General features: G+C 50.2%; 7 protein-coding genes across 7 annotated transcripts; 3 read left to right on the top strand and 4 right to left on the bottom strand.

Annotated features, from left to right (window-relative positions):
• Positions 1 to 297: 297 nt before the first annotated feature.
• Positions 298 to 1,990, bottom strand: NECHADRAFT_79789 (uncharacterized protein; the record flags this gene model as incomplete). Its single annotated transcript, XM_003040567.1, has 7 exons — positions 298 to 575; positions 634 to 733; positions 785 to 891; positions 948 to 1,379; positions 1,433 to 1,694; positions 1,749 to 1,851; positions 1,905 to 1,990. 7 exons carry the CDS (start codon positions 1,988 to 1,990, stop codon positions 298 to 300), a joined length of 1,368 nt encoding a protein of 455 aa, XP_003040613.1.
• A 684-nt stretch (positions 1,991 to 2,674) lies between these two features.
• Positions 2,675 to 4,532, top strand: NECHADRAFT_93166 (uncharacterized protein; the record flags this gene model as incomplete). Its single annotated transcript, XM_003040596.1, has 6 exons — positions 2,675 to 2,822; positions 2,886 to 3,181; positions 3,240 to 3,678; positions 3,732 to 3,922; positions 3,979 to 4,428; positions 4,461 to 4,532. The coding sequence occupies 6 exons, from the start codon at positions 2,675 to 2,677 to the stop codon at positions 4,530 to 4,532; spliced, it is 1,596 nt and encodes a 531-aa protein (XP_003040642.1).
• A 30-nt stretch (positions 4,533 to 4,562) lies between these two features.
• On the bottom strand, positions 4,563 to 5,687 carry NECHADRAFT_100325 (uncharacterized protein). Its single transcript, XM_003040566.1, has one exon. The coding sequence runs from the start codon at positions 5,524 to 5,526 to the stop codon at positions 4,708 to 4,710; it is 819 nt and encodes a 272-aa protein (XP_003040612.1). The 5' UTR covers positions 5,527 to 5,687; the 3' UTR covers positions 4,563 to 4,707.
• Positions 5,688 to 9,938: 4,251 nt separating this feature from the next.
• On the top strand, positions 9,939 to 11,074 carry NECHADRAFT_39724 (glycoside hydrolase family 28; the record flags this gene model as incomplete). Its single annotated transcript, XM_003040595.1, has 2 exons — positions 9,939 to 10,145; positions 10,199 to 11,074. The coding sequence occupies 2 exons, from the start codon at positions 9,939 to 9,941 to the stop codon at positions 11,072 to 11,074; spliced, it is 1,083 nt and encodes a 360-aa protein (XP_003040641.1).
• A 362-nt stretch (positions 11,075 to 11,436) lies between these two features.
• On the bottom strand, positions 11,437 to 13,713 carry NECHADRAFT_39663 (uncharacterized protein; the record flags this gene model as incomplete). Its single annotated transcript, XM_003040565.1, has 6 exons — positions 11,437 to 11,809; positions 11,870 to 12,089; positions 12,178 to 12,619; positions 12,674 to 12,972; positions 13,033 to 13,526; positions 13,592 to 13,713. Coding segments are annotated over 6 exons (1,950 nt in total), but the record flags the coding sequence as incomplete, so codon positions are not given.
• A 1,296-nt stretch (positions 13,714 to 15,009) lies between these two features.
• Positions 15,010 to 15,599, top strand: NECHADRAFT_79784 (uncharacterized protein; the record flags this gene model as incomplete). Its single annotated transcript, XM_003040594.1, has 2 exons — positions 15,010 to 15,057; positions 15,114 to 15,599. The coding sequence occupies 2 exons, from the start codon at positions 15,010 to 15,012 to the stop codon at positions 15,597 to 15,599; spliced, it is 534 nt and encodes a 177-aa protein (XP_003040640.1).
• A 105-nt stretch (positions 15,600 to 15,704) lies between these two features.
• On the bottom strand, positions 15,705 to 17,628 carry NECHADRAFT_79783 (uncharacterized protein; the record flags this gene model as incomplete). Its single annotated transcript, XM_003040564.1, has 2 exons — positions 15,705 to 15,724; positions 15,810 to 17,628. 2 exons carry the CDS (start codon positions 17,626 to 17,628, stop codon positions 15,705 to 15,707), a joined length of 1,839 nt encoding a protein of 612 aa, XP_003040610.1.
• Positions 17,629 to 18,012: the final 384 nt, after the last annotated feature.

Below are 18,012 nucleotides of genomic sequence, written 5' to 3'. Positions count from 1 at the left end.
GTGCACATGCTGAAAAGTGTCGAACAACATCAAATATTGAATGCTCTCAGTCGCAATGCCTCCGTAGTGTGATACTCGTAACCATTGGGCAACCAGCAGTCAACACGGGGTTAACCAGGGTTCAGAACGAGTGGAGACAGACCCGATCCCGAGGTCAAGAACTTGTTGGAGTTGGCAGAAACCTTGTCTTGCCCCCACGAGGCTAAACCAGACCAGGTTGCGTGGCTTCGCTGAATATTTCCCTCCCAGTCTCTCCAGGCAACCAAGTCCGCACCTCGCTTACTGACTCGCACTAGCCTACCCCAAATGAATCACGCTATTTTCTTCCTTGTCCATGGGACTGCCTTGACCCCATACCCCAGGTTCCGGATCCCAGGCCTGGTCCCCCGAGAACCTTTGGGCACTCAACTGATGCGGAGAAATGGAGGCATTTTCCGGGATCCCCTTGTCGACGCCCCAGTCCTTGCGTAGCTGTGCAGCCACCTCTCGTGTTGGCCACCCCATGGTATTCGACATGTCTTCTAGAAATCTAAAGACTTCTTGATGCTCGCGCTCATCTTTGAGGTAGACTCCACCTGTTTCGGCCAATGTTAGGCGCTAGCAAGCAAAAAATGCGGACTGATTTCAGCTTACAGGCGTATAATGTGTGATGTGCTGTAAAGTAGGCAGTGGGCAGATTGGGGTTACTGATGGTCAGGCCAAGTAATGTCCGCAAGTCTTTCCGTACAGCCTCCTGGTTTGGGTCAGTAACGTATCCCCATCAAATATTCTTTCAAAAGCCTACATCTGAAGCTGCTCGTAAACGGATTGCATCAAACCCAGGCGTCCACAGCTGAGGGTCAAATATGTTGAGCAACATCCGAGCAATGTAGTAATGCTGATACCCTAGAACTGCACACGGCAATCAGCAAACATTCTCCCTGGATGAACGTGAGGGGATCAGGTACCCTGTATGTGGCGCGCCATCCATAACGTAGGGAACACAGACTTCTCGCCACCCTCTCGAGCTGGCGAATCGGGGGACCAAGACAAGACTTTCCACGGCGTCGCCTCATACCATCTCCTGAGGTCTTCTCCTAGCTCAGCCCACAGGACGGGATCAAGTCTCGACTCTGGTCCAAAAGCGTATGCCAATACCCGACCACAGATAAAGACCACTCGATTGGCTAGAGATTCGTCACAAGTATCGACAAAGGACTGAGAGTCACGGTAACTGTCCATGTTGGTGCGGAGCGGCCTCGACCGCGTTAGAGACACATACATATCCTGGCGCAGGACAACCCAACTGGCTGCTTCTCCAAGTCCGCCTTGGGCTGCAAAGCGAAACTCGGAGTTGAGCAGCCTTGAGCTACCTGTAAGATGAGTGCTCCCATCCATATCTAAAAAGCGGTTATTTTTTCCGGACAACCCAAGTTGAATCAAGCCAACTCACCCGTCATCTCCTCATATGAGCGCAATATAACGATTCCCGCCAACACGTTCTCATTGACCGCCCCGATTGGGTCATCGAGGATGGGGATCAGGATACGCAACGCATGGCTATGATACGTCTCATGACTATCGTCTGGAATTCCGCTCTTCAAGCTTATCTGGCGAGACGAAAAGGCAAGTATCGAATAGGCCAGAAAGGGGAAATGGCGAGCGCGTTTGGGAACCTCTGTGCCAAAGTGTCGAGCCGGATCACAGACGTCAAACTGGAACTGAGGTTATCCCCATGATGCGGAGTAACTTGCCAAAGGAGATATTACCCATGGTGCTAGTTCATGTATGAAGTGCATAAAGTACTCGGCTTCCTTCCGGTTGTCCAGGGGTGGGCCAAAGCCAAACTCTGCAATAAACCCCGTCTCGGATCTGGTCGCGGATTAGCTCATCCAGCTCTCGGTGATGATGATGCAATGACAAACCCGGTCTCTTCCTCCTCTAGAGGCTCGGCCACGGGGAGAAGTGATGGAAGGGGGTTAGACCATCCCTGGCCTATCGAGGCAGCCATCTGCACGCACCCAAGATGCACAGGCCACGAGCAAGTGGTGATGGTTGGAGAGTGCAGATGTTGTTTGGACAATAAGCGGACCACCAAGTTGGAGTCCAGGTAATGAAACCACGTTATATCAGGCCTGTGCCACGCTTACCGCACAACCACGGGGCGGCTTGGCACTACCAAGTGATATTAGACCAGCACACGACAAAGATGATGGAAATAACTTCCCCATAGACTCTGCAGGGTAATAATTCGCGCATAAACTCCAGGTTTTACCCCGCATGTGGCCCGACGCCACCCCCAGCTATCGATGAAATGGAGGTGATCCACCCCCGTTAGCTCACCCCGGACCCCAGACGGTACTGGCGATGGCATGCTCCAGCCTGGGGAAAGGTTGGGTTTCTTGGTGGACAAGGGTCGGACATGGTCTGAAACTACCCAGTCAGAACACTGGTGATTTGCGCATGAGTCGTAAGCCAAGATGCGACTATATATATGGCCTTGCGCCTTGCTTTTGGATATCTTTTCTCATCAAGCTTGTCTGCAATCCAGCATTTGACATTGCCTCCAGGCTCATCATTCTTGTGTATCTTTGCCTTTTCCTCATCACTTTCCTGGCTCTGAACTTCTCGGAAAATGTCTTCCCACACGGCTGACGATGCCCACGACCACAAGTCCTCGACAGAGGGCCATGGGATGGGCAAGTCGATATCGCAAAAGATTGAGCACGTCGAACAGTCTCAGGGCACCATGGTTGATTTCGATGATTCTATCGAAGACACCAAGCCCTCCAGATCCGTGTGGATGATCACCTTCACCGTTGCCATGGGTGGATTCTTGTTCGGTGAGATCTTCCAACTCGGCGACGCAGCTTCTGAGCCGGCAACATCGTTAACATAGAAAACAGGCTACGACACAGGTGTCATTTCTGCTGTGCTCGTCACTCTTGGGGATGACCTGGGCCACGAACTTGATTCCCATGAGCAGGAGCTGGTCACGTCTATCACTTCTGGCGGCGCCCTCATCGGTGCTCTGATCGCTGGTCTGCCCGCTGACAAGTACGGCCGCAAGCTGGGAATCTATATCGGCTGTGCTCTGTTTCTCATTGGATCGATCATCCAGGCCGCGGCATTCAATCTTGCGGCAATGACCGCTGGACGCCTGATTGTTGGTCTGGGTGTCGGATCGGCTGCCATGATCATTGTAAGGCGTGATCTTGCCCTTTTTTCTTGTTGACGGCAACTAATCCCGAGTGTTCTAGCCTCTCTATATCGGTGAACTGGCTCCTGCCAAGTACCGAGGTCGTATGATTGCCTTTGATAACCTCAGCGTCACTCTTGGTCAGCTCGTCTCATACGGTCTTGGTGCCGCCTTTACCGACGTTCCCCACGGCTGGAGATACATGGTTGCCGTCGGAGGCATCCCACCCATCATTTTGGCTGCTCTTCTTCCTCGATGCCCTGAATCTCCCCGCCAACTGATTGCTCATGGTAAGAGAGATGAAGCCGAGAAGTGCTTGCGTCAGGTCTATCCAGATGCCACCGAAGAGCAGATGAAGGCCAAGGTTGATCGACTTGTGTGGACTGTTGAGGTTGAGTCCCAGATTGTGTCCGACAAGTCTCTTTGGTGGCAGTTTAAGCAGCTTCATTGCGTTCCCTCGAATCTTCGAGCCCTCATCTGTGCATGCACTGTCATGGCCAGTGAGTTCTCTCTGTGCGGCGTACACAAGGCATCTATCGCTAACAAAATCTAGTTTCACAACTTGGTGGTTTCAACACTTTGATGTACTACTCCGCCACCCTGTTCTCTCTCGTGGGTTTCAACAAGCCCACCGCTGTCGCCATCGTTGTCGGTGCCACCAACTTTCTTTTCACGTTTGTCAACATGGTCGTTATCGACAAGGCTGGCCGTCGCATCATCTTGCTTGTGACTGTACTTGGCATGGTAAGACTCACGAGACAAATGCATGAGAATAAGCCTGAGACTAACTTTGCTCGCAGGCTCTGAGCATGGTTGTTGCCGCGATTGCCTTCCACTGGATCCCCATCTCCAAGGACCTCGTGCTCCAGGCTGATTCGGTCAATTGGGCCGGCATCGTGGTTCTCGTCACCATCATCCTTTACGTTGCCTTTTTCGCTAGCGGTGTCGCAACCATCGGCTGGGTCGGAACCGAACTGTTGCCTCTTGAGGTTCGTGCTCTCGGCACTATGATGAACACCGTCACTTGCTGGGGTTGCAACATCATCATCGCGTCCACGTTCCTTTCCATGATGAAGGGCATGACGCCAAGCGGTGCCTTTGGCTTTTACGCAGGTATTTGCTTCTTCGGCTGGGTCTTTGTGGTCTTCTTTTACCCCGAAGTCAAGGGACTCCCTCTGGAGGAAGTCAGAAAGGTCTTTGAGAACGGTTTCGATGTCAAGTTGGCTGCTCAGATGCAGCGCGATCTCAAGGTTGCAAGCCAAATGTCACAGGCCTCCATGAGCTCCAAGGCTTGAGTCATAGGGTGGTAACATTAGCTACTACCTTTGTCCAGGGCCACGTAGAAGGGGACTGACGATGCACATCTGGCATTTGAGAGGGCGGTAAATCTTCAACCGTGTATATTGTACAAAGTATCCATCTAGTATATCCGTCGCTCGCGACAATTTATAGTCTAGCTATTCAAAGAAAGAATCGTGATTCCAATCAACTCCTCTACTCCGGGTATTCCATATTTGTTAAAGCTAAACCTACGCCCGGTATCGGACCGCGGCCCGGAACCTGACTGTCCTCTTGACCTGGGCCACCTGAGCACCAGTGTACAGAGGGGGGCCAGGGACAGTCCAAGTCGATCCCTGGTTGTCATAAATGGAGAAGCCAAAGATTTGCGAATCAGAAGTGCTGTAAAGCTGAGAGGCAACAACACCAGATCCAGAGAGGTCATCTGTTCCTGATCCAGTGACTTCGATGTTGCCGCACTGCATGTAGAACTCGGGCTCGTTGAGATGCGCACGATGAAGAGCAATGAGTTCGTTTCGGATGACGTACTTGCCGGGGGCAATGGACGCTGGGATAGTGGCATAGTTGACGCCGCCATTCTGGCGAAGCTTGTCGGTAGCCCAGGTGCCCCCAGCGTTCGCGGGACCAGACACGACGCCTTCCTCGGCAATCTTGGTCCACTTCAACTGCGTCTTGTCCACAGAAGCGCAGTCTCCGTTACAAGGAGCGATATAGGTGATGATGGGCCCCCGATGCGACTCAGCCCAGCCGTTGGGGTTGGTCTGCTTGTCATCCGAGGTCCAGAAGAAGGAGGCAGAGCCGCCGGCCGCGACCTTTCCATAGTTCTTGGCGGCCTGGGATTCCCGACGGCAGACAAAGTCAGGGCTAAAGATGTCCATCTCAGGTCCCTCGTCGGGAGTTGAGAAGCTCCATCCGATAGCATCGGCGGAAGGATTCCAGCGGCTATAGCCAGCGTGGTCGACACCATCCAAGGTAATAGCGTTCAAGTAGCCATGAGCGGCAACCTGAGAAGCCAGAAGAGCAGTTCCGAAAAGAATGAAGCGGGACATGTTTGCTCTAGTCTGGAAGATAGGGAAAAGAGAAGGAATAAAGTTTGGTATGTTTGAAGGAGAGTCTGAAGCAAGTCGCTTGTCAAAAGCGAGTGCGTGGAAAGGAGAGTAGAAGGAATGGAAAAAGGAAACAGAAGGAAGAAAATGGTCAAGGAAAAAGCTGTCTGGATTCTACAAGCAAGTCTTTAGAGGGAGACTGAGCTTGTTCTTATAAATATTGTCCGAAAAGGAGTGGAAGCGCCTCATTCATGCAGTTTGGCGCGCCAAGATTCTCACCAAGGCAGATTAGGCGCCCGTTTCAATAGCTGCATGGGAGGCCGCATCAAAACATGAGGTTTGGGAACCAGATTGGTCCATGAGGCGCGGGGCTTTGTTGTTTCGAGACCCCTGTAAAGGATCGGCTCTCCACAAAGAATGTCATGCTGATCTTTTGCATGGGGCCGCGTTTGGCCTTCAATGTGGGAGAAAGGAGAGAAGACTTGAGCTCCGACGGGGACGGATTGTCCAGTTAATCTACTGGAGGCAATCCTTTCTCGGTCCTTGTGCCTTAAATCTGCAACTCTAACAGCGAAGAGAGGCACGCATTTTGGAGAACCAACAGACGGCTATCCCGAGCCTCCGCCTCCCGTAAGCGCTGCAGCCCCATCTGGTTCTTGGCAGTCGGCAGAAACAGCTGAAAGACCCTCCCGTCAGCGAGGCAAAACTCCCCGCAAGGTCCAATTACCATCCGGCGCTCAGGACAATGAACTTGGTGGAGTCAGTCAGGTGGATGCCATCAACAAAGCGCCCAAATCGAGGACTGCTATTCTCGTCCAGTTGGCGCTCAAGCATGACCATTTTGGGCATTCGGCGAACCAACGTGGAATTTTCTTTGAGCCCAAGAGAGTAAGCTTAAATTATCGTGGCGGTAGGATCAAACATGTTTCGACCATCAGGCCACGATGCAATCTTATCCATCTTGTTTCATCTGATGACCGTGGGCAAAGCGTCAGCGTCTACAGGGTCAACGGGATAGGCTACGTGTACAGTTCGTCGGAGAATTGGTCGCATTTGGACTTGTGCGCGTGCATCATCGAGGCTAGTTGCTGCAGACGAAAGACGCATATTTTATGCCGCCGAAGGCGGTACCCGTGAGCCGCTAGGGTATTATCAGACATACTGCTATCTCTGGAGGACAAGTGTTAGTGCCGTATGTCTTGGAAGGTAGTTTGTGCCACTAACTGTATTTGGACTTGGTCGCCCGCCGCGCAGTCAAGCAAGTGTTGTCCATCAGTCGCATTGAAATTATATAAGATGAGTGGTGATTTATTGCCAAAAGGTCAGGAAGTCTATGGTTGCATAATAATAGCTTTTCAGTAGACCGAATGAAGTTGAAATAAAGATGATTCAATTATTGTATGACCTGCATCATCCCGTACTCCTTCGTGTCACCATAGGGAATTCTCGTGGCTGTTTCTTCAGCTCAAGGGTAGGTACAGTCCTTTTGAGTTGCTGGGATGCGTCATTCTCGTTATCGTTATCGATAAGATAGCTAGCTACCCTTCTTAGATTCGAGGCCCTTGTCCAAGCGCCGAAGGTACCTATGTTACTAGCTGATTTTGATGTAGCGTAAGTATCTGTTTCGGCAATCACCCCTCTTCCCGATAAGATGGATTCATTCTCAAGACATCCATTGCGTTGGCCTTCGATTACGAGTCTGCGCACTTAACCCTATGTAAAGCCACCTTGAGACTCGACAACACTGACACAGCTCCATCATTGCCCCTGCGCTTTGGCCTTCCCCCCGGCTGAGGTCTCATTTTCCAGCCCCTGCTTGCCTTCAAGCAATGCAAGATTTTCCGATGATACCCATAGAAGAACTCGGTTCCCGCGCCACTTGACAGGCATTAGATCAACAAAGACCTTAAAGAAGCTCAAAATAATGAACACTGAAGAAACCACCACAACCATCAAAACTCCAACAAAACTCAGAGATGTGTGGCTTGGAGACCTGAATTTGATCATCCCGCAAAACATATTTTTGCGTCCAACCACTGGGCAAATCGGCCCACATGTTCATTGCGCTCATCCTCATGCTTCTCGATCGTCTTGTATACCTATATCCAGTTGCAGTCGCGCCATTCCCAAGGCAAACCAGTAGGTGTTCTGTCTTCCATTCATCTGGTTCAAGGCGCCATTGTACCCCCTCTTGCAAAGTTCTCGAGGCTCGTAAAGCTGAGGAACCACCCCGCCCAGCAATGCTGTCTGGGATAGATGATCTGAAAAGAAATGGTGTCACTATCGTCAAAGGAATATCGATGTCTAATGCCGTCTGATTATTATCGGCAGCCCGGTCATCGCAGTCGATCGCTTTAAATCGCGGCCCTAGGCCTGACCATGGCAAACATCGGTTGGTGGACTTGTGGCAGATCTGGATCCGCTCATCGCAGCCAAGGACGTTGAGTTTGCTATCCATTTCATACATCACTGCTGCCTCATTGAGATTAACACTAGCAATAGTGCCGTTGCGATATTTAACCTTGATGTGGACGGACCATAGAGGGTCGTCGGATTTCTCGTGAAATGTGATCCCCCTTCCCTCGAAACACGAGGCTAATCCCGTGAGAGTACCTAGAAAGCGGATTGATTAGTCTTAGTGAGGGTTTCTGACTCGTGGTATTTGCAGGGTGGATCAACGGAATGTAAGTTGCCGTAAGATCATAGGATGTGCCTAGATGGTCGTTGGATACTGCAACCAGAAGGCTCCCATTGGTAAGGAAAGTTGATCCGACATGAAACTCATAGGTCGTTATGCTTTGGTTGTCTTTGAGCCAGGGAGATCCTCAGAAGTTTGCGTTTCGAGGTAGAATAGCTCTTCTCGTATATGAGGGATCCCTGCATGGCGTAGATTTAAGCTCAATCTCGCCATCCAAGTCGAGGAGTGGAGTATTATGGATATGTAGTGGTGCATGATGTCGTTCTCAATAGTATCAAAGCCTAGAAAAGTGATTACAAGACAAGGCTCGCCACTTCCAGAAGCACAACTTACAGTTTATTCTCGAAAGATACCCTTGATGGTATAACTGACCCAGAAGATAGTCAGACAGCTTGAAAGACACCACGTGGAGGTAGGCGATGTCTGCCCTCACTTGTCACGGTCGAGAGACTTTGCATGTGAAGTTTGGCAATAGTGACTTGTATGAAGTGGCTTAAGCACTTGCGTCAAAACCTGTAACCGAAGATGTTTGACTGCCTATGTCTTAGATGGCTATTTGCCAAGTTGAAAATGCAAGCCTCTGCACCCTGGGTAACTGCAATTGTCTTTAATCATCTCCGTCCTAACTGATCATTGTATGTGCTGCGTGCAACCCTTCCCGGGATCTTTATTTTGAGATTAGGAATCGATATTAGGAGACCTTGGTTCTGGTTCATCACATGTTTTTTGTGGGATTGATCTTGAATAACTTGATACCATCCGCTTATGGCGAACAACCATATTCAAGGCAGCATACCACTCAGTTGCCAACCCACTCAAATTAAGAGAGATGTAGTCTACAGAATGGCGCGTGACGCTAAGAATTGAATAAACTTCACTAAAAGAAGCTTCATATTTAGAGTATTTTAGATGCGCCTGGCCGTAGCTCCGTCGGGCGTTGGGCTTTCAGAGGCGTTGTAGACGCTATGAAAACCGTCACAAAAAAATGCTACGAATTGGTCATGATGCATTCGGTAACAGGTTATAAGTTCATTTGCAAAAATCATGTTCAAGACTTGTGGCAATGACGACGCGTGGTGGTTGACCGCCTCGCAGACGGAGAAATAGGTCAACGATTAAGGGGCACCTTTCAAAAGGAGGTTCTTAAAGTCTAACCCGTACGAGCACCACGATGATGATTACTGAGCCGCCTCATTTACAAGACGGTCAGACGCAAACAAAGACCAGTCTAGAGCACATATTTCAATGTCGTTGTGCCGGTTTCCCGTGGATTTTAAACGTCTGGGCCAAAGGTGAAACTCACCATGAGTATGGAAAAATATAGGCCACCAATAACGGTGGAGCTGAACCAAGCCGGAGCTGAAAGCTTGTGTTGATGGAGCCGAAATTCAGGGCAAGGGTGGATCCTTGACAACGGCACGACCATCACCGGGCTGGTGCCGAACGGCCCGACGTTTCCTATTCCAGACACATACCCCGGCGAAACAGTTGGACACGAGTGACAATTCCGGCAGAACGGCATATGCTATGAACCTTCTCTATACGGTCTCGAATGTTTGTTTCATGGCTTGTGTTGTCTATAAAGTGCCAAGCCTTCGCTCACTTGGCATAGTCTATCCAACTTCACAGCTCATACATTCATTCCTTCTCAACACTTACTTCACTCATTCATTCTTTGTATATTCGTTCATTCAAACTCGATAGCCAGCTATCCACAATGATTTCTCCTCTGTTCATGCTCGCTGGCTTTGCCGCGTCGGCTCTTGCCCTCCCTACGGCTCTGGAAGCTCGCGCTGGCTGCACTTTCACTGATGCCGCCTCTGCTATCAAGGGCAAGGCTAGCTGCTCGACCATCATTCTCAACAACATTGCTGTCCCTGCGGGAACTACTCTTGACTTGACCAAGCTCAAGGATGGCACTCATGTTCGTGATTGCTCCCCAGCCAATACTCTTCTCTGCTAACAGGACTCCTCCAGGTCATCTTCCAGGGCAAGACCACCTTTGGCTACAAGGAATGGGAGGGCCCTCTCATTGCCTTTACCGGAAACAACCTCCTGATCGAGGGAGCCTCCGGTCACTCCATTGACTGCCAGGGTCAGCGCTGGTGGGATACCAAGGGAAGCAACGGCGGCAAGACCAAGCCCAAGTTCTTCAGCGCCCACTCCCTCAAGAACTCCAACATCAAGAACCTCAACGTCCTGAACACCCCTGTTCAGGCCTTCAGCATCAACGGCGTCACCAACCTTGGCGTCTATGGTGTTCACATGGACAACTCTCTTGGCGACACCCAGGGTGGCCACAACACTGATGCTTTCGACGTCGGCTCCTCCACCGGTGTTTACATCTCTGGTGCTGTTGTCAAGAACCAGGACGACTGCCTCGCCATCAACTCTGGTACCAACATCACCTTCACTGGAGGTAACTGCAGCGGTGGCCATGGTCTGTCCATCGGTTCCGTCGGTGGCCGCTCCGACAATGTTGTCAAGACTGTCCGCATCCTCAACTCGGTCATTGCCAACTCTGACAACGGTGTCCGCATCAAGACTGTTTACGGTGCCACCGGCTCTGTTTCCGATGTCAAGTATGACACCATCACTCTCCAGAACATTGCCAAGTACGGCATCGTCATTGAGCAGGATTACGACAACGGTTCCCCCAAGGGTGTTCCAAGCGCTGGTGTTCCCATCACCGACGTCACCATCAACAAGGTCACCGGCACTGTCAAGTCTAGCGGCACTGACATTTACATTCTCTGCGCCAGCTGCAAGAACTGGACCTGGACTGGCAACAAGGTCACTGGTGGCAAGACCTCCGACAAGTGCAAGGGAGTCCCTACTGGAGCTTCTTGCTAAGCAGTTGGATACATTCCCCGGCTCCCATAGTCATGTGGACTCCACATCTTTGCTAGTTTCATCTTTCTTGCTTTGTATATTATTTACTCTTAGAGCTAATTGAAGTCCGTGCTATATCAACCTGCCAATCTCACTGCCTATGGATTTTGTGACATGTACAGCTCGACCTTTTGTTCTTGCACCAGATCTAATACTCCTTGACAATGTACATTCCTCTCTATCCTCGACCAGGCCAGTTTTGACTGAACCCTTCCAATAAGTTTGAGCTGTTCTTGCCGTCAACCTTGTCAACCTAATATGAGAGAATCTGTTGATATTGGTCCGCCAAACCAAATATGATAAAAAAATACAACAAATCAATTTTATTTACCCTGAGACCAGCCCCAGCCATTGAGTTCCATGTCATCCGCTTCAGCGCTGGGTAGAAGTCCGAGACTATCATTATATGTCATTCGAGATGGGAAAATACCCAATGCCTGTATATACTCGTCAAACTCAGTGATGGCCTCGTCGTTGAGAAGCTCGTTCGATGTCCGTATCTCTGTGAACTGCTGCGCGATATTGTACAGAGCTTGAAACTGGCGGTGGATGTTTGCTGTGGCCTGCGAGTACATGCGTGCAGATTCTAAAGAGGCAACGAATGCCTGTAGTCGATTGAGATCTTGCACGTCTCCCGATTCTATCACGTGACAGAATATGGCGATGAAAGGGACGAATGGGTTATACAGAATCGTCCTTAAAAACAGTCAGCAAACAAGTAACAGGTTGCAGTCTAAGAATAAGAATGGGTCTCACCAGTTGACATAAACGTCGATGTGTCTACCACTATCGGGCCCTAGAGCCTTGCAGTAATCTTGATGCTTCTGAAGAGCGATCCTTGCCGTCGTGATACATTCTGATGCAAAATGATGTGTTGAACCCTCATCTGGAGGAAGGGACTTCAGTATAAGAGTTAAAGTGGAATAGAACAGGACGTTTTCTGAGAAGAAGGAAAGCTCCGTCTCGTTTCCTGATACTGTCTTCCATCTGTTGTTGCTCGTTTGAGTCTATTTCAGGTTAGATCACAGTTTCCTCCAGCATTATGAAGGGACGTTCAAATTGACCTACACTTGCTTCGTCTACTTGCTTGTAAATCTTTTTCGTTTCCTCAACAAGCGAACGGGCCCAAGTTGCTCTTCTTTCTGGGGTCTCAGCTAGTGCCGCAGGGCTATACAGCATCTTGTAGATCTTGCCCTGGACAATGGACAACCTAATCCACCGGATGAAGGTTGACGTGTATGCGGTGATTTCTGGGTCTTCGTGTTGCGGCAGTGGTACTGTGATGTCGTAATCCAAGATGGACGAGGGTCGGCCAAGTCGTAGGGAGAGACCCTTCTCAACACTGTAAAGTGACCAAAAGAGCCATGCTTTCTGATTAGTCTCTTGCTTGGACTCATTCTTGGCCGATGATGCGCGGTGAAAACCGGCAGTAATACTCATATGTATGGCCGTAGTCACTAAACTCCAGGCAAGGGAGGTTTGGGATGATCTGATTGCGTGATATACCTGTGAGCTGGTGCGTCAGCATAGTTCCTGGCAGTCGAGACTTGAGGCACTTACAGCAAAGGTCAGAGCTGTGATGTGGTCTATCGTGTGCGGCATGTGAACAGGAAGTTTGGATAACGCATTCTCGAGGTTTCCCTCGCAGAGGTTCATTTGCTGCTGAAAATCTCTTCTCATGTCAATGTCGTCGGTGAGTAGAATGCTTCGCAGGAACACATCGATAAGCGCTCCGTTTACGATGATAAAATCAGCAAGTGTTGACACTTCTCCTGGTGTATACACCCTGTTTAGATACCCCATGAACTTGGTGGCTGACAAGAACATGTGGAAGCCCATTGACTCAAAACGAGGATTCCCTAGGTTGGTCTACGTTAGATTAAGCCCTTGAAAAGTCAGAACAGCACAGTGACACTCACCTTTCATCAAGTCTAGGACCTTCAAGACAGTCTGAATCGGAGGCATAGACATCTCGCCCTGGGGTAACATGGGAGTCAAACCGAGTCTTGGGTTGTGCGAAGATGCCATCCCATAAGCATCGGGTATTTCACCATTGACGCTGATCAGTTGGCGCAAGTTCTCCATCCCCTCAGCCATCCGAGGCTGCAAGGACGACGAACTTACTGCTGTCTCAAGTAAGCTGTTGGCCATGGCTGTATGAGCAGCCAGCGATGAGTCGCCCTCAAAAGCAGACAAAGGTGTTGACGTGGTGTTTGTTGATGGTGTAAGGGGAAATGCCGCATTAAAACGGGGACCGGGTTGAGATCTCTCTCCTTCGTTGACTATGCAGGGTCTCTTGCGTTTGGGCGACTCAGAGGCCGATGCTGCGCTGGCTGACGAGGCTGAAACATATGGCTCGAGGATGCCAATTACATGCTGCAGTTGCTTCTCGATATTGCTAATCTTGTTCTCGCTGAGGTAGTTACAGTTAGGAGAGAGGTTTTGCCATACTATTCATCGATACAGGTTCATGCTTACTACACAGAGGTGATATGAATGCGCTGTCCCTTAACGGTAGACCTTTGACGCGATGGAAACTCGCAATTCCAACCCTTTTTGATGCAATTTGAGCAAGGGTCAAGTCGATCGCAGGCAATCTGATATGGTCAATATTTAGGAAGCTGAAATATCGATTATTGCCATATGATTCGGTACCTTTTTCTCTCTGCAAATTGTGCACTGTTAGAAATGTCGGTTAGTGGTCCACGTTCTTCATCTCGGGAGGTACGGCAAGACTGACGGCAAGCCGGTGGCTGTTTCGGGAAGACGCTAATGGCCGCTGGGATGATTGATCCTGCGGCTCAAAATCAGAGTCTGCGTATGATTCGTCGGCGTCCATGGTTGCAGCTGAAGTGATGTACGGCACGGCACATTCAGGGTCAGCCTGTCAGGGTGATGGCTGAGCATCTTCCGGAACCCGAGAAACTGCGAATCCGGTGGTTAAAAGTCCTGGAAAGGGGCTCACGTGAAGTGGGTCAGGGGTGACGTCTATACTAGACATGATTGGATGACTCGGTGCTCGCAACTTCTCGGTGTCCGGGAGCATAGACATAAACTTTTATTAGTGTCGGAGCCGGAGCCGGCGGACGACGAACGACGGCTTCGGGGTCTTGGCGTTGCGAGAACGAAGAGTGGTTTTGTTGTTGATCAGGCACAGTCTGAGGATGTTTTGGCTCTGAAGTGTCAACAACTACAAATGCCGTGTTACTTACCGATTGCTGATGTGCATGCTGATGCACCGTTGGTGTTGTCATTCCTCATCCTGAACCAATTTGATACTACTGCTGAAGAGACTCGGGCATGCCGAAACAACGCCTAACTAGAGTAACCCACCAAAATTACCCGAAGCTCAGCCCTGCCCGCTTAAATCGTGTGATGCTAAACCAGACCCAAGCCTTTCGGGCCACTTGCCACCCACGGCGTCATTCTTCCCCTAGCACTTTTGCATGTCATTGAGCAAGTTGAGCTCCACATCCGTGACTCTTGTAAGGCTTGGCGGTCCTGGAACTAACTCGTAAAGCCATGGTTTGCCTTATTTTGGGCATTGTTTGACCGAGAAGGTACCCACCCGTCATCAAGGGTTGGTTTTCGGTCTCGGATTCTCGCATTATTTATGCTTAAGTCCTGTTCCAGAAGACTCTCATCTCCGTCAATCATCTTTGCCTTCTCCCTGACTAAGTTGCTATTTCTATATCAACCGCCTCTGTCATCCACCTTTACCACCTGTTTGCTCTGCCATATCAAGCATATCGTTTTCTTCATCAGTCCTCTACCCTGTCTGCAACCCGGTATCTCTTGGGATTAGCGTTGTGATCTATACCCCGTTCAGCATACTCTGTACGTCTACGGAGTAAGGACCTGGTTGCTAGTGGTGTTGTACCATCTCTGCTCTTACCATGTCGCTACTGTCCTCTTCCTATCCTAGCACGCACAGCCGTTCATCAGTGAGCTTCTCCAGCAGTGCGCCATCCTCTATCTAAACGAAATCTGACCCTCCTAGACGCCAATTCCCGACCTGATCGACTCTCTCATGACCCATCGCATCAGAACACTCAACGAACTTGTCCGCATAGAGAGAATCGCCGCCTTCTGCACATCAGAGTCTGATGCTCGCGCCTTTCAAGTACCAATGACGGCCGCTTGGGCCAACTATGTGGACAGTCACCAACTTCTCATTGACCTCCACGGGCTGACACCCAACTTCCCATTTAGTGGCGAGATTATCACGACCTCGTATGTTCGTGTCATTAATGATCCGCTAAGCAACCGCAGCTGGAACATGGCATGGCTATGCCTTACCAAGATCAAAGAGGATGGGCTTATACCGTTCTTCGCAGCTCTTGAATCGGCCAAGCCTGAGATGTGGGGAGATAAGACGCCGACAAAAGAGGAAATAGATCAATTGGCTATGTTTTTTGAGATGGAGTGGTCAACAGCAGTTGAAACCATGTTCAGACACTGGCCAGTGTCTCCAACTTGGTGCTGACATGATTAATGAAGTTATTTTATGGCATTGTAGGTAGCAGGAGCTTAAGCATGGCGTACGGAATTAGAAAAAAAATGAGATTGGCGGAAGCGTTGTTTACTTGTATCAGACGGTGGCAAATTTAGCTACATAGTCACTTGTTGTAAAATGACTTTGGTAAAAAGAACTTGGGCATTCTCAGTGTCACCGCCTCTGACCTTGTACACGCACAAGCTGGCGTAGCCCACATCATGCGCCCAACGATTTTCTCCCTCTGAACCAGCAAAGCAAGCCCATTTTTGTGCGAGAAGCGGTAATGAAGTTGGGGGATACGATAGGCCCTTGCAAATCGTAGCTCTGTCGGCTGCACAAAACTGGCGACTTTGTGCGCAAAGATTCTGTAGCAGCCCATGCAGGTGATGCCCACCGTGTAATCGTACGGCGCGCAGTGCATGGTGCCATAACCACTAGAGTTCTCAGCTAGGATGCTCTGCGTGCCCCCGGATCGAATCTGTGAGAGCGACAAGGCCTCTGCGAGCCACTTTACATCGTCTTCGCCCTGTATCGGCCAGCGTGGCAGGGCCGGTTTGTTGAAGTTCCTCGTCAGGGCTTTTTGGATACGCTGTACCTCTTTTCTGGCCTCCAAGTTTTTCATGACGATCGATGGCACCGCTCCATGTGTCCTTTGCATGGCAGCAACAAAGTCTTTGACGTCTGGTCCGTCGAATTCCAGAGCCGTCTTGGCCGCATATGAGAAGATGAGCAAGAGATCATGCTTGGTCAGTTCTCTAGGCTGCCGAACTACTGACACCACGCCTATCTCCTGGAGATTCATAGAAAGAAGCTGGCCGATGTCATTGAACCGGATTTCTCCGCCAAGAACCGGGGCATGCATTTCCTCTCCTAATGACCAAGTGAAGACATCGGAAAAGGCAAAATCGGACCAATGGCCAGGGCCTCTGGGATCGCCCATCTCCATAAACGGTGTTATGAACAACGGAGACAAGTCTCCGGCCTTTAAGCACTCCCAGGCGACCTGGTAGAATTCCGTCTTAAAGTCGGAGGTCATTGGAGTCGCTGAGCTCACAGGGACTATTCCTCTCAGGGCATGCAGGTAGTCCATCTGGTCTCGGCATCCCCTCTTGCTGAGGAGTGTAGATCCCATTGCAAAGTTGACTCTCTTCAAGGCTTTTGCCTCTCTCAGTGAGCCAAGACTCCATGGAACCTGATTTTTGCCATTCTTGCCATTCTTGCCCATCTGCACTTTCGCTTCCAAATGTTGGGCCTGAGCATGATGCCTCAGCTCCTCGTTCCAGACGCCATACAGTCGATTGAAGAACGCAGGGTCGTCCAGATCATCGAGGTATGTACAATCGCTTGTCATCATTCTGACACACCCGCTTCTGATGAACTCCATAGCGGTCCAAACACGTTTGAAGTATTGCGAGTTGCACACCGAGATGACGGCAGCAAGGCGTTCTGGCGACCTTTCCTTTCTGTACAGCTGTTTGACCACGTCTGAGTCGACATCGCCCAAGTAGATGATCGTTGTCTCAGCCGTTGTGAAGAGCTTATGCATGATGCGAATAATGCTGCTCTTCAGGGCATCAGACCACTGGGGCACGCTTAGGTAGTCAAGCCATAGTTCCCTAGCCGTATCCTTGGCCTCTGCAATGCCGGAGTAGATCTTTGTCGAGATATCTAAGACGTTACGTGCAGCCACTGGGGTCTGTGGCATTCTCCGCCGTTGTTGCTGCACGTTGGAGATGTTGGAGTCCCAGACATGAGATACTGCCGAGAACCTGACTTGGTGCTCTACCACGCAACTCATATGCCGATCGAAAAAGAGGATATCGCCCTTGTGAGTGGGCAACAGGGTGCTATAGCCGGAACTGTGGTTGCCTGGGGGCTCAACGCGGAACGTACGAATGAGAGCATCGTCGGCGAAGGGCTCTTGACACAACAGACATCGCAAATTTGCTCTACCAGGCTCCCGCCATAGAGTCTCCAGTAGCTGATCGCCCTCAGGACTGTCTTGGACCGAAGTCATTGTGAATCTTTGGTGTTTGGAAATCAGGCGCAGGAAGCTGACATGTGAGGGGTTTTATTTATTTCATGCAAGCATGACTAAGAATGGCTGTCTGACCACCCCTTGAATGCATCTCGATTCCGCATGTTGGTCCGTAGTACTTTTATGAACTTGGTGGCGTCCTTGAAAGTACTCATTAGCCAGAATAATAGAGAACAGAATCACCCATGAATATTAGCTCGCTCGGTACTTTTAGAAGTCCCACTAGGGTTGCAAAAATACGGGCTTAGTGCATGGTACATTCTCTCGGAACGTTCTCAAGGGGGAAAGGCGAGCAAGAGCCTGTAAGTATCGTCAAGATCGACGGAGATGACGTAGAAAGTACCACATATAAGCACGTCTCCA

This window comes from Fusarium vanettenii (genome assembly GCF_000151355.1).
Source record: "Fusarium vanettenii 77-13-4 chromosome 5 genomic scaffold NECHAsca_61_chr5_1_0, whole genome shotgun sequence".
NCBI lineage: Eukaryota > Fungi > Ascomycota > Sordariomycetes > Hypocreales > Nectriaceae > Fusarium > Fusarium vanettenii.
Note: the sequence above shows the minus strand (reverse complement) of the source record. Positions and strands in the feature narration are given on the sequence as shown.